Below are 14,936 nucleotides of genomic sequence, written 5' to 3'. Positions count from 1 at the left end.
TCAACATAGAAAGAGCTGAACATCACGGGGACACCAGGACATTAACACAATCAGGCAGCGCGTTTTCCTTTTGGTATGTTTTCAGAATCCTCAGTAGCAATGCATGTGACAATGTGTTTTGTGATTTTTGTTTGTTTGTTTGTTTTTTCCAGCATTGGCTCATTTAGCTGTTTTACTTTCTGTTTCTGGCATCTAAAGCAAAAAAAAAAAAAAAAAAAAAAAAAAAGAAAGAAAGAAAGAAAAAAAGAAAAAAAACCCTAAGGGAAAAAGAAATATTGTGTTTGACTAGGTGCTGAGTAGTCATTTTAAGAGTCTGTCAGTCAAGATCAATATAAAGAATAAGTATGATCAGTAATAAGAATGGTAAGTAATACTGATTAATTTACAAAGACAAAGAGGCTTTCCAATAAAGATTCCATTCAGTTCAGAGTTTAATGTTCCACTTTGGTGGCTTTGTCTAACATCACTAGATGACAGATGCATCCTGTCTATGTTATAAGCCAAATTGATAATCTATCATTTATATTATTATAAGTATTGTTATTATCATCAGTATTATTATAAGTTAATGGTTCTTAATATGGTGTTGATTTTCTCACGATTGCAGTATTGATATGAACACATATGATCAGGAGAGGTCTGAATGTATTTGTACTTCTTAAACTGAGTGTGGAGGAAAGATTTGTGCTTCTAGTGAGACAGTCTCTGCATCACATGGCCATGCACAATCAAACTTCTCATTCAGAGTCTGACTAATATTAGCTCTGATATTATAGGTGGTTGCTGTGGAGGGAATCAGTAAGAGAAATTGTCATTTCCTCGGAAAAATTTAATCCACAGATGGATCCCAACTGCTACAATATCTAAAACTAATGGGAAATGTGTGTGTGCTAAATAAGGCCTGAATCAGCCAAAAAAAAAAAAAAGGTAGACTGACTAGAGAAATCTGTATCACTCACTGCTCCAAAAAAGAGCATATTTATCCAAGTACTAATGCTTTGGCAGCCTAGAGTTTTCCTAATAGGGATAGAGTGAAAAGGCATTTATTAATTAAAATGCAGTTACTTTCTCTTTTAAACGCAAGGGAGATATGCAAGTCTATCTATCATACACTGAAAGTGTTTTAGTCAAAATTAAATCCTTCATGCTTGTTTAAGTAAACAATGAGGGGAAAGGTTCTATCAAGACTGGGAAGTTGCTCGCAAAAATCTAATTTTCCTGAACTATCTCCTCTAAGATACCTGCCTTGTGGCCTCTCATTCATCCAGTCCCAGGGAGAGGAGTGAGAATAAAGTCAGTGGTTGACAGAAAGACTAGGGCCTGTATTATATATACCTCTACAGCTAAACGTGTACATTCAAACAAAAGCATAGACTATTGTGCTCCTTCCTTTAATGACCTTCCTGTTCCACGAAGCTGTCTTGGCCTGGGGTTTATTCATTTTACTGAGTAGAATATTAAAATAAACATCTGCAAACCAAGATTCTGAAAAATACCTTTTCTGGGTAGTGGGGCTATTTCACAAGGAGAGCCTTACCTGTGGGGGCAGAGGATGGGGGAGTTCGTATAGTTTGGAGAATTCTTCCCCATCTATTTATTCAATGAGTCACAGCACAGAAGAAACCAAAAAAAAAAAAAAAAACCCATAAATGAGCTGATAACTCCTTCTCTATCCCTTGGCTAATGAAGAGTTACTTTTCTTTCTGTCTCTAGATTTAGGCTACATCCTGGGTTCTAATATAGTCATCTTTATTGCAGATTCAATCCAAGCAATTTATAAATAATACATGGCTTAATCTATGATAAAGGAGACCTACCTCCCCCGTGGGAGACAATATCCCGGTATACAAAGCTTGAAACGGTAACCCTCAGTAACAGAGCTTGGTGCAAATGCAATCCTAACAATCGAAACACCATTTGACTATCAAAACAGTCGCAGGGCTTCCATGACCTATTCCACACCCTCTTAAATGCCTCTCGCTCAGTACTAGGAAAAGAGAAAGGCTCAGTGAGAGGAAATGAAAATGTATTCACATTTCACTAGCACCTCCTAGGGGCCACGTGAGGATATGAGACGAGGAGGTGGGTATCCACGCAGCAACTCAGAACTGTTCCTTTCAACTCCCCTACACAGAAAAACGTACCCTGCTTGTACGACCAGGAATGCGAAATGCTTTGTAGAGTAGTTTGGTGTCTCAACACAATCTTTATGGGTTTAAATAAAAGGTATGCGAGATGCTTTGGAGCTCTTGAAGCATAATCATTAAGCCGGACTGCAAACTCCGCGGAAGATAACGACTCCTAAACGCTGTTCTTTTAAGAACAAAGCTTCACTATGATACCAACGTTCATATTCAGAGAGACTATGCACTCACTTTTACACACTCACTAAAGAATTCGTTTATAAACTGTCAGGATGCAGGCGCGGTTAAAGCCGAAGCTGGTTTTTGAGGGTCTGCAATACTCTTGCCTGGTTGCTGGGAAGGAGGGCTGGGAGGCGCTGGTGCGAGGGCAGAGCTGAGAGTCTGTAGGAGTTACTGTTCCAGAGAATTCATTACTCTCTAATTGTTCTGATTTTACATGAGCAGAGCGTGCCGGGCGGTGGTGAAGAGAGAGATGGAGGGCGGACAAGGCGAGAGGAACCAGTGGCTCCCTCCCTTCCCCCCACACCCCCTAGAGAAATCCAGGCACTTTCTGTAAGTAATTCACCATCATTCGGGCGGAGAAAAACAGCCTGGTCAGACAAGCCATTGCTGTACTTGTGCTCATCTAAATCTTGCTGGGTACTGAGTACAGGTCCCGGGACATTTTTGCTGTTTAGTTAGGGGATCATCCGCGAGCTGCAGTTGAATGCGCTGTGGTTTCCAAAGTCTATATGCAAAAGGGATAGAGGGAGACGCACCCCAGTGATCATTCCTCCCTGATGCAGATGTCTTTCTCAGGCCCTTACAGGAACGTGTAGAGCCGGCTTCCACCCTGGAAAGAAACTGGAAAGTGTGGGTCCCAGAGACCCACTAGGAAGCTTTTTGCCCAAGGCCAGACTGCAATTAGGCAGCGGCGGCGTTGCGGCTGAGCTTCCCACCTGTTGCTGTCTCCTCTGGGCCGCGACTTCCTCCTCCCCAGCCCTGAGCTGGACTCTCAGACCAGGCTAGGAAGCTGGAGGAAGTAGAGGAAGCCACAGCAGGTTCCCTGGCTGGCAGAGCTAGGGGCCTCGGGTGTAAGGATCCTCCTCCCCCTCCTGGTGGCGGTTCCCCGGCCTGGCGGTGCAGCCAGATGCTCTCCGATTGGCCAACAGTGGACAGGGGGCGGAGCCAAGAAGGCCGGTTATCACAAGGACCGCCTCAAAAGCTCCCAGGCTATCGCAGAGCGCACTGGAGCCCTGGCCAGCGCGCAGCCTTCCCGGCGCCGGCAAGCAGGGTCTTGAGAATTCTTACTTGCTTCGGTTCACTCTCCTTCACAAAAACCACTGGATCTTACATGCTTCTGTAACCCCCACTTCCACTCCATGTCCCTATGATCCTGTGCCAGCAACAGGTAAGGGCTTCTGTGTTTTTTTCCTCTCCTCTCCTCTTGTCTGTGTGTGTCTAGGGCAATGGAGTTGCGCCACAGTCCCCTACCCTGCTGTCCCCGCTGTTCTGGAGGTGCCCATCTGTCAAGCTGCTGTAATGCTTTCCTCTGCAAGCTTTGGAGTCCCCGGCTCATTGCCTATATAGTTTGTGTGCGCACCAGAACATCCTCAGAGCTAAAAATACTGAGACATGCTTGGAAGAGTTGAGCAATAGAAACAGATTTCTCTGCAGCATCTGTTTGTGCTCATAACTTCCAATGCACCAGCTGTAGCGAGATACTGGGTTTAGAGGCAAGCGCTAGCCTGAAGCGGATTCTTCCTCTTACTGGGGGTTCCAGGGAGGAAGAGAATGTAATTGTGGATTGGAGGTCCCTCTTGAGCGCTGGTCTCAGACGGCGAGACTCAGCACTTATTCTAGACCCTTGGTGTGTGTGTGTGTGTGCGCGTGTGTGCGAGTGTGTGCGTGTGTGTGTGTGTGTGTGTGTGTGTGTGTGTGTGTGTGTGTGTGATGGGGGTAGGGGGTTGCTTCAAATATAGAACAGAGTTCCAGAGTCAGAGTTCCAGAGTGAACACCTCAAATCTCAGAGTTCCTTTGCTGAGAAACAGAGTAGAAGCCCGTGTTGGATTTTAGCCTGAAGAACGGAAAACTTTGCCATCCTATGTCAGTCTGTCCTAGGCACTTTGCTATTCTTAGTAATAATGGTGTAAATTCCTCATTTGAAGACAGTGTGGTTTTAGGGAAGCAATAATCAGAGTGACATGATTCTGAAAAAAAAAAAAAAAAAAAAAAAAAAGACTGCATCATAACATGGATTCCTTATGACATTTGGGGGAAAAACCAAGATAGGAAATGGGTAGATGCACATCTGTGTGGTTCAGTCTGCCAGTGGAGACATGGAGGAGACTGTCCCTTCCAAAGGTTTTCACAAACTCCAAATGTACCTGACATGAAATAAAAGTGTTACTTGAAAACCTGTTTTGGTTAAGGTGAGAAGGGAATTAATATCTCCTTTTATCATTTACTGTCTCTTCCCATTAATAATTAATAGGCTGTCATAGTTCCCTTTGCTAGTCCGCTCTGTATGTTCCCTGTGAGCACCAATACACTCTTCACCTAGTTCTCATCACAACCAAGGGTTTTATTTTCATGTTTCATTATGCAGGGAAAAAAAATTCCCCACGCCCAGGAGAGAGATAGGTTACTTCAAGTATGGTGGAAACGGTGACAGCTGGGGTCAAGGTCATTTCATTTTGTTTTGTGCCTTGAACTCCTTATTGTGTGGTATTCTTTTATTTTTATGTTATTGATGCCTGATTTTATGTTATTTACACATTTGTGAAATTACACAGACAAACAAACAAATTAGTCAATTGACACCTTTCAGGCATTCCTTATCAAAGCTCTCTGGTCAGCGGTCTTTCTCTGACTTCTGAGTAGTTTAACAGGTTGGACCCATCTTTACCTGAACTTTGGACCATTTTGAGCTTTTGAAAAGAGGTGAATTTTTGTTTACTAAACACCAGTCATCTTTGGCATGCAATAAATGCCTCAAGTTGCCGCAAACATTGCTGTGTATCAGTGTTGGAGGCAGCACTCACATAGATATAAATGGGTGTCTCCTCCCCACCCCCCCTTCTGTTTACTGAGCTTACAGAGGTTGCTCTGCAGCAATAGGGCTCACATAGCAACTTACGCCCAGAGCACTCTGGGACTGGTCTGCATGGCGTCAGCTGGGGAATAGCTGCTTAAGCACTCATTAGCAGACTTCTCTTACCCAGAATCACTTCTTCTGCTATGTCCTGTCTTTAGTCAGAAACTTACATTTTCACTGAGAGTCAATGACCCTCCTATGGGACACTGTGATTCTCATTTGTTCTTCCTTTATCTAGTTTTTCACATGCTCTACTGGAGGTATTTCTTATACAGAAAACAATTCAGATTCTCACATTTTTACAATATGATCCTACCCCTGTATTTGTACACAGTTCTCTCTCCCTCTGTCTCTCTCTCTCTGTCTCTCTCTCTCTGTCTCTCTCTCTCTGTCTCTCTGTCTCTCTGTCTCTGTCTGTCTCTCTCTCTCTCTCTCTCTCTCTCTCTCTCTCTCTCTCTCTCTCTGTCTCTCTCTCTCCCTCCCTCCCTCCCTCCTTCCAGGCCTCTCCCTCAATATCTACCTAAGATTGAGGCGCTGGACTATTTTTTCCATTGCTTATGCTTAATTTTGGATCAGCCTATAAATAGTCTTAACATGAACAGCACCACATGTAGCCTCTCAATTTCCCAGAAATACTTTCTACCTCATTGGTTATGGCTTGGGTGAAATGATTATTCATGTCCATTGAGTTTAGAACTGAGGCCTTAAATATTTGAGCTTAAAGAGAGTTTGTATATTACTCACCAAATCCATTATCGGCTCTCTGGAGCTATACTCATCAAGAAGGCAAGGGTATCTGAATAAATTACTAGTTTGCTGTTTTTCAAACAATTTTTGAAATAAAACTGCATGGAAGTCCTATTTTTTAATGAAATCTTTTCCCAGATATTTATGAATTGGTGATTCCACTGAGGTAGGAGAGGGCAAGAGAATTTTCTTCTTGCTTGAGGTGACTGGGACCTGTGGGCAGGTCAAGAGCAAAAGCACAGCGAACTATATGGACAGTTAACCTGTCAGAGTGTAGCATGTTCTAGACTTTTGTAATTGTAACCAGCTCCATAAAAGTTTGAAGACATATGACATGTGTGTGCATACGTACAAACATTACTCTGCTTGGGTTTAACATGTGTTTGACATGAGGAAATTTTCTATTTCAAGGAAAGAAAGGAAAGGAAAAACTTTTTTTCCTTTCCAGGAAGCCCTGGTAAGACCTGAAAATGATGTGCTAGCATGTGGAACAAATTCTGCCATTAGCAATGGAAATGAGACAATGACAGCCCCCTCAGTACATGCTATTTGCAAGGTTCCAAGTGGGGAAAGCTATTCATAGGAAACAGCTATTGTGTGACTTGTGGAATTCAAACAGATGTCCTAGGATGGAGATTTTGGAAAGTCCTAATTGGGCCTTTAGAGTTCATAGGGTTGTTAAGTTCTTATCTGGAAAGAGGCAGGAGTCAGTGTGAAAAAACCCGAGAGTCTGTGCATGACCCACAATGTTAATGCAGAGAAAGGCTTCTTCTGAATAGTAAAAAGGGAGTTGATTGGTGTTAGTTTATTGTAAAATATTTTAAAGTCAGTTGTAACTCAGATACATTCTCTGAAGGGACTCCTTTGTCCCATTCTGACGTTTTAAAGAGAAGCACACCTGCATTTGGTGTCATGCTGCTGTCTCCATGTTTGGGTAGAAACATTTGGCAACATTATGTGAGCCAAATCATCTGAAAATCCTGTTAACATATTTCTTCCCAAGTCCAGGATCTAACCTCTGAGGAATATGATTCTTTATTCCTTTGTCCAAATGCACACTTCACAGGGAAGCAGACAAAACACCAAAGCAGGTAGAAGGTTGGGAAGGCACCAGGCACGGGAACTTCTTTTTATAAAGCAATTCAAAGGCATTTTCAAATAAAGCATCATTTAGGTGTCAAGAGCTGCGAAAATGTAACACACATTGCCATTTCCACAGATGACTAATCTCAAGAAAAGTAAGTTGGTGTATGTCCTGATAATAATGTAGATATAACGGGAGAAGTCAGAGGACTAGAACACGCCATTTCCAGACACAATGCACCTTGCCTCTTTGTAAAGGCCTGCATGAAATAAGAACAAATGGGTTGATTTCTATGTCTGCAGCTGGCTTGGCTGAAAATGGTTCTGTTGACTGATCCATATTCATGTGCCTTCTGTGGGAAATCAAACTGGAGACCCCTCACGAAGGCCTCAGTACATTTCTGATCCTTTCTATTGCCCTCTGAAAAACAGGACAAAGATTTGGTGGTTTGAAAAGTTGGAAATCACTTTCAGTTTTTAGTTCTAGGCTATATTAATATTAATCTACTTCTAGACTTTGCTAATACACATTGCATAAAGAAAACACCTTCACTGCTTCTTAGTCATTCCTTCCTCCTTCTTTTTTCTTTCTTTCTTTCTTTCCTTCCTTCCTTCCTTCCTTCCTTCCTTCCTTCCTTCCTCCCTTCCCTCCCTCCCTCCCTCCCTCCTTCCTTCTCTCTGTCTCTCTCTCTGTCTCTGTCTCTGTCTCTCTCTCTCTCGTAACAGGAAAATGTAGGATTTTTGTTGTTTTATTTTGATTTTGGAGTTGAGGTAAAGTCAAAGCAAGTAGCTAAATTTTACCTGGGGCAGAATGAAGCAGTGGGAGGAAGCTGGAAGCTACTATTTGTTCATGTTAAGTAAAGGTGAGTGCCTTCTCCATAGGAACCTACAGCAAACAAGAGCACTGGAAGTGAAAGTAAGCTGACTGGCATTTATGAGCTACTTTGATTACAAAGTTGTCTCTGTTGGAGAGAACACAGCCTTGAACCCACATGAAATGAGCTCCTGCCTTATCTCAATCCGCTAAAGACCTGGGCCTTTGGAACAGAGGTGCTTCCTCCCTACCCTGTCATTACACATGGCAATCCCATCTCTGGAGAATTTCAGGACTCATATTGCTAAGCAACAGAAAGGCTCTCTATCCCCCAGAGCAAATCTGTGTCTTCAAGTCAGAATTGCTTGCATTCAGGGAGATGGTATCAGACATTTCTGCACAGTGCCTGCTTCCAGTGTGGGGAGAGATGGAGCAAGTACAAACAGTATCCAGAAGTTAGGATCCATTTCAAATGCTGCAAAGGACTGTCTACCCAACATTATTACTGAAACAAAACTGTCTGTGCCTATAGATGTCAACTTTGTCAGCAAGGGCTGGGACATTCTCTCTTAACACATATGTAACTGGACTAATATTGAAGCTGCTCTTAGGAAATATTCTCTAGACATACCCCAATTTTAGAAGCTGGTACAAACCTTAGAAATCAGAATGATTCTTCTGTTTATTACCTTGAGAACCTGAAAGAGAGTAAGAGTTGATAGGTAGGTATGGATTATAGAATATTCTAAATTGCTGACAAACAGCAGATGAATATAGAACTGAAATTTTGATGGGATGACTCGCAGAGGTACTTCACCTATGTTCAGTGACTGTGATTTTAAATAAAAAATTAAAATATAATTTATAGAAACAAAGAAAACTCCATACAATCCAATCCAAGGCAAATTTGTTTGTGTCCTGTTCTGTTTTTGTTAAGATAGGGGTATTGTCTTAGACAGTAGGACTCCTTTAAATACCTTTAAATACGGCTGTTTTGTAATGAATACTCTCTTTTCTTGCAGGACAAGTTCTCTGGATGTCAGCTGAGTTACTAAGGTAACTCTATTGGTCAAAAGGCAAACCTTGGTAGAACCCCAAATCCTTTGGAAGCATCCATCTCTCCTCTTTTTTTTTTTTTTAATTTTTGGTGTGTGTGTCTTCACCGAACATTCAAAACTGTTTCTTCAAAGGGTTTTGCAAAAACTCAGACTGTTTTCTAAAGCAGAAACACTGGCGTCCACCGCAGAAGCAATGGGCAGTGTACGAACCAACCGCTACAGCATTGTCTCTTCAGAAGAAGATGGCATGAAGTTGGCCACCATGGCAGTGGCCAACGGCTTTGGGAATGGCAAGAGTAAAGTCCATACCCGGCAACAGTGCAGGAGCCGCTTTGTGAAGAAAGATGGGCACTGCAATGTCCAGTTCATTAATGTGGGTGAGAAAGGACAGAGGTACCTGGCAGACATCTTTACTACCTGTGTTGACATTCGTTGGCGATGGATGCTGGTTATCTTCTGCCTGGCATTTGTGCTCTCCTGGCTGTTCTTTGGCTGTGTGTTTTGGTTGATAGCTCTGCTCCACGGGGATCTGGATGCTTCTAAAGAGAGCAAAGCTTGTGTGTCTGAGGTCAACAGCTTTACAGCTGCCTTCCTCTTCTCCATTGAGACCCAGACAACTATAGGCTATGGTTTCAGGTGTGTTACAGATGAGTGCCCAATTGCTGTTTTCATGGTGGTATTCCAGTCAATTGTAGGCTGCATCATCGACGCCTTCATCATTGGGGCAGTCATGGCAAAGATGGCAAAACCAAAGAAGAGAAATGAGACTCTTGTTTTCAGTCACAATGCTGTGATTGCCATGAGGGACGGCAAACTATGCTTAATGTGGAGGGTGGGCAATCTTCGTAAAAGCCACCTTGTAGAAGCTCATGTCCGGGCACAGCTACTCAAATCCAGAATCACTTCAGAAGGGGAATATATTCCCTTGGACCAGATAGACATCAATGTTGGTTTTGATAGTGGAATTGACCGTATATTTCTGGTGTCCCCTATCACTATTGTCCATGAAATAGATGAAGACAGCCCTTTATATGACTTGAGTAAGCAGGACATTGACAATGCAGACTTTGAAATTGTTGTCATACTGGAAGGCATGGTGGAAGCTACTGCCATGACGACACAATGCCGGAGTTCATATCTGGCCAATGAAATTCTCTGGGGTCACCGCTATGAGCCAGTGCTCTTTGAAGAGAAACACTATTACAAAGTGGACTATTCAAGATTTCATAAGACTTACGAGGTACCTAACACTCCCCTTTGTAGTGCCAGAGACTTAGCAGAGAAGAAATACATCCTCTCAAATGCGAATTCATTTTGCTATGAAAATGAAGTTGCCCTCACAAGCAAAGAGGAAGAGGACAGTGAAAACGGAGTCCCAGAGAGCACAAGTACAGACTCACCTCCTGGCATAGATCTTCATAACCAAGCAAGCGTACCTCTAGAGCCCAGGCCGTTAAGGAGAGAATCGGAGATATGACTGGCTGATTGCGTCTTTGGAATATTTATGTCGCTACACAGTCTGTTGTTGGTCAGAGATCCGAGACAGTTATACAGACCATGGTACTGGTGAAGAGGTGGGTGAAGGTGAGCAGCCACAAGAGACTAAGGCTAGCACAAAGGTTTCAAGAAAAGACTGTAAGCTGGATGACTGATGTAAAGTGCTTTGCAGGCCTCCGAGTGACCCGATGGCACATATCTGTTGTAGAATGAGTTGTGGGATTTTAAATGTATTGTTTTGTGTTTTTACAAAACTTGAATATGCAGGAAAGCCTCAGTTTTGGTATTTAGCTTACCTGGAATGCTTCTCTTTAGGGGAACAAGGATGATTTTAATGGCATAACACAGGCAAGACTCTGCCTTAATTTTTTGAAAAGCTGCTAACTACATGAACACAAATTGTATTTTTGTTGCAGTGTGGTTTATCTTTTACATAATTTTAAAAAGTCAGTGTTAAACATTGTTGAAGGCGCACAGTGTGCTTCAAAGTGTCAAGTATTTGGCTATTAACTGCCAAAATGAGAGCCTGATTTTCTGAGGCCAGTAATTTGTTTGCTACAATTGATCTCTCTGATCTCCGATCTCTCTCTCTCTCTCTCTCTCTCTCTCTCTCTCTCTCTCTCTCTCTCTCTCTCTCTCTCTCCCCACTTTCTTGTTACGTAAGGGCATTATGTAACACTAGCCAAATGGTAGCCTCTGGGTTTTACACTTTTCCTTTCCACGACACTAATAGGTTATCTTAAATTTTCAGTTAGACTGCCTAAAATAAATACCAAAGATAATGCACATTTTTTGCACAGTGGAATTTATATTAAAAAGGAAAAAAAAGTCCCATGGGTTGTCTGGAAAATCCAGAGACTAACTTTGAACCTCAACAAGATGTTGAACAGCCTGTTCGTTCTGCACCTTAGTCTGAAAAAGAGCATCAAAGTCGATAAATGTATATTTTCAATTTTGTTCTTCTGTGCATCCTTCTTATTTGAAGAGGAAGGGAAAGAGAACATGGGTCACACCTACATACACACTGTACTAACGTCTTTCTTTCCCTGATAGATAGTGTTGATCAGGCTAATGTATTCAAAGGGGAGAGAGAGTGATACTCAGACATTTCTGAGCTTTCCTCTTTCTGCACATTCCAAAGCTTATTCCTTAAGATCAGATCTTGCTTGAACTTTGTGGTAACCTGGCATCCTCCAAACAGAGACATCCAGCATGGAGGATAGATAGTTTTCAAATTTTGCAGCTGAATCATGGCCTTGACTGTCAGAGCATTTCTAGCTTGGTGTCATATTAGGAAAGATATCTGGCCTCTAGGCTTGTCCTTCTGAGGCATCTGCAGAGAATCAACATGGACTAAATATGACAAAGCAGGGTCTCTCTTCCCCCCCCACGTATGTTTGTGTGTGTGTGTGTGTGTGTGTGTGTGTGTGTGTTTATGTGTGTGCCACTTCAATGCAAAAATCTGCTTTGTAAGGGAGAGGGAAACTGCCTTTTTAATGGCAGAAAATAGCAGAGAATATCTCAGTATTTTTGAGTCTTAGTGAGCCTTATAAACACAACACAATTACAAGCTAATGAGTTAAGAGTCTAAAGGGTTACTTCTGTCTATGTACACACTCATGATTAATGTGAGCTGGCCATTGTCTCTTATAAAGTCCCAGAGCAGGTTACCAAGGACACATTATTTTCTAGAACCCTCTTCTGCCTCGTCACCTGCCTTGATGAAAACATCTCTCCCCACCCTCGCTCTAGCCCAATAATGCAAGTCTCCCTCCCTTTCGGTCTTTAGATTTAAAAGTCCCCTACTTGTGGATCCTAGGGCTGCTAATTTTGCTTTTTAGTTGGAGTCTGAAAATCAACTCTCTAATGGTATTGTATTCTAATATGCCATTAAAAATCAGCTTGTTCTAGAATCATGTATTTTGTTTCAGTTGTGCTGGTCTGTGGCTTGTGAGCAGCCGTATCTGAATGCAGTGCCTGTAAAATGATGACAGTTTCTGCTGTTTTCACCTGTCTTAAGTCAACGGTTTGAGAGCTCTGGGTGTTATTATCATCGAAATCAAGAGGGAAGTGTTGAGAAAGGGATTCTAATTGTACATCCATGTGTAAAGGCAGGGTTGGGAAGTTGCTTGAAGAGTTGGAGGGGTCAGTTGAAGAGAAAACAGACTGGCTTTTGACAGTGCGAGGAGGCCATGGAGGGCTTCAGATGCTGCTATTAAGGTGATTTGCAAAGGAAAACTATCAAACCAAAGAGTATTCAGTGGAATGTAAACCACATGAAGATGCAGTGGAGAATAGGGGCGACCACCTGGAGTTTCCTCCAAACATACAGTGCTACCACTTAAAAAGACTTGAGCTATTTGAAAGGGGTGGGTACAGGGACAAGAAAAGAGGGAGGGGAATCTTTCAACTCATTTCTTAAAAAGAAGAAAGCATCTAAAATTTCTGGTGCATAGGTTTGTTTTTCTTTCTTTTTTTTTCAAGAAACTTTTGCAGAAGCTACATTTTTGAAGTGTACATTTTATAAAGTTTATCAGATATTTTCATATTTAAAGCCAAATGTAAATAGAAATCTGTAAAGGAAAAAAAAAAACAATACCATAGGAGGTATAATTACAGCAGGGGTTCTGAGAGCTAGCACCTATTATGCTACCGGTTAGCATGGTTTTAGTGGCTATTACCAGCCGTTGGAGGTTCGTTTTGGTATGTTCTTCTGTTATTTATTTCAGCATGGACTGTTCCTTTGAAAGCTTTTTGTAGTTACTAGCATTTTAATAGTTACAAGCTTTAAATGGCTTTTTGTTTTGTTTTTGCCAAGAGCCAAGACATAGGTAATGCACGTCATTTCTCGCTGCATTTTTACCTTCAGAATATCTGTCTTTATTGACTGGGCCTCCGGAACTAGTGCACACAACTGCCACTAGTAAGCAGATGGAGAGACTCACTTTGAACATCTGGGGTTCATTCCCAGATGCCCGTTGCTTCTCTGCTGCGAGCAAATCCCTCTAGGATGTATTCCCTTTTAAAGAATGTTTGCCCGTATCTGGATGGGCATTATATATTTTTTTTGGAGGGGGGAGGCATAGATTCCTGGTTATTCTATTTTTAAATAAAAGGTAGACAAAGTGAATTCTATTTTGATTATTGAGAAAGGAATAGTTTTCTATCCCTCTAAGAGTATACTTGAATCAGACATTTTTAGAATGTCGTATAGCACTGTAGTCATTTCCAAATCCCTAGAGAAAGTTCCTTTGACTCCATTCTTGTTCTGTTAGTGCATTATTCATTGTCTTTCACTTCCTTTCTCCCCATATACTCCCTCCCTAAATCTTGCTGTGTGTCTGATGACCTTGGTTCCCCAAAGATGTTCCTCTTGCAGACAACAAATGTCAGCTTTTATCTTATAATCATTCACCCCCTAAAAGCAAACAGCTCATCCAAAGGGGTGGCTTAAGCACCCCATCACTCTGTTTAATGACGTTAAGGTGGAAAGTATAAAAGTGTTGCATTATTACATCCCCTCCCACAACCTCCCATAAACTAGAGTTTCTTTCCTAGGAATGTTAGGTTTCAGCTCTGGGCTCTGGCGAGTTGAACAATCCTAGCCTTTGACAATCGTGATAGTTATTATTTCCCCATCTGCCATCTTTTTGTATCTAAAGTCTTCCTATTGTACTGCACAAACCATGGGTTGTACATATTTTTTATATATTATGTCTTATTTTATTATTTCTAAATAAAAATAAAATTGAAAATGAATTTGTGGAAGTTTCATTGGATTTTTTGTATGATTGCTGTAGAAAGATTGGAATTAATAGTCTCAGACAATGGGACATAAACTCTGGTTATTTGAATGAATAGATCCATAGAAATTGCCTGAACACGCAGGTGCGGGGAACTGGTAGATTAGTTTAATCCAAGTTAGAGGAAATCAAGCTTGTATTTGCTTTGGGACAGAACAGCTTAGAGGATAGAAAAGGAGGAAACAAAACAAAACTAAAGAAAATGGTTTGTATTTTGATTACTAACTTATAGTAATTGCATTTTGTTGACCTTTGACTGTAAGTAGGTCCTGCCTTGTGTATTATTTATCTTTTCTTTTCTTTCCTCCTTTTTTTAAAAAATGAGGCAATATCTCATGTAGCTTAGACTGGCCTCTGAATTATCTATGTAGCCAAGGATGGCCTTGAACTTCTGATTTTCCTGCATCTACCCCCAATGATGAGATTCCAGGCATGAGTCACCATGCCTGGTTTATTTGGTGCCAAGGATAGAACCCTGGGTGCTTTGTGCATGCTAGGCAAACACTGTGATAACTGAGCTACATTTTCACTCTATTTCATCTTTTCTACCCAAAATAAAATTAAGATATTATTGCATGTTTACTGTAGAAGTAGGAAGAGAGATGTGGTAACCATTGAGAGAAAATATTTTGACTTTCTGGGCCTGAGGGCTTTTGTCTTAAGCCAGCAATATACTCTTATAGTCCAAAAGTAGTGTAGTCACAGACAACAGGA

The 14,936-nt window shown here is 41.6% G+C and overlaps 1 protein-coding gene across 1 annotated transcript; it reads left to right on the top strand.

The window, feature by feature from the left end:
* Positions 1-3,338: 3,338 nt before the first annotated feature.
* Positions 3,339-14,178, top strand: Kcnj2 (potassium inwardly rectifying channel subfamily J member 2). The gene is made up of 2 exons (XM_028865281.2): positions 3,339-3,534; positions 8,887-14,178. The coding sequence occupies exon 2, from the start codon at positions 9,116-9,118 to the stop codon at positions 10,397-10,399; it is 1,284 nt and encodes a 427-aa protein (XP_028721114.1). The 5' UTR covers positions 3,339-3,534; positions 8,887-9,115; the 3' UTR covers positions 10,400-14,178.
* The last annotated feature ends 758 nt before the right edge of the window (positions 14,179-14,936 follow it).

The sequence above is a fragment of the Peromyscus leucopus genome, chromosome 8b (assembly GCF_004664715.2).
Source record: "Peromyscus leucopus breed LL Stock chromosome 8b, UCI_PerLeu_2.1, whole genome shotgun sequence".
NCBI lineage: Eukaryota > Metazoa > Chordata > Mammalia > Rodentia > Cricetidae > Peromyscus > Peromyscus leucopus.
The sequence above is the reverse complement of the archived record's forward strand: the minus strand, read 5'-3'. Positions and strand labels throughout refer to the sequence as shown.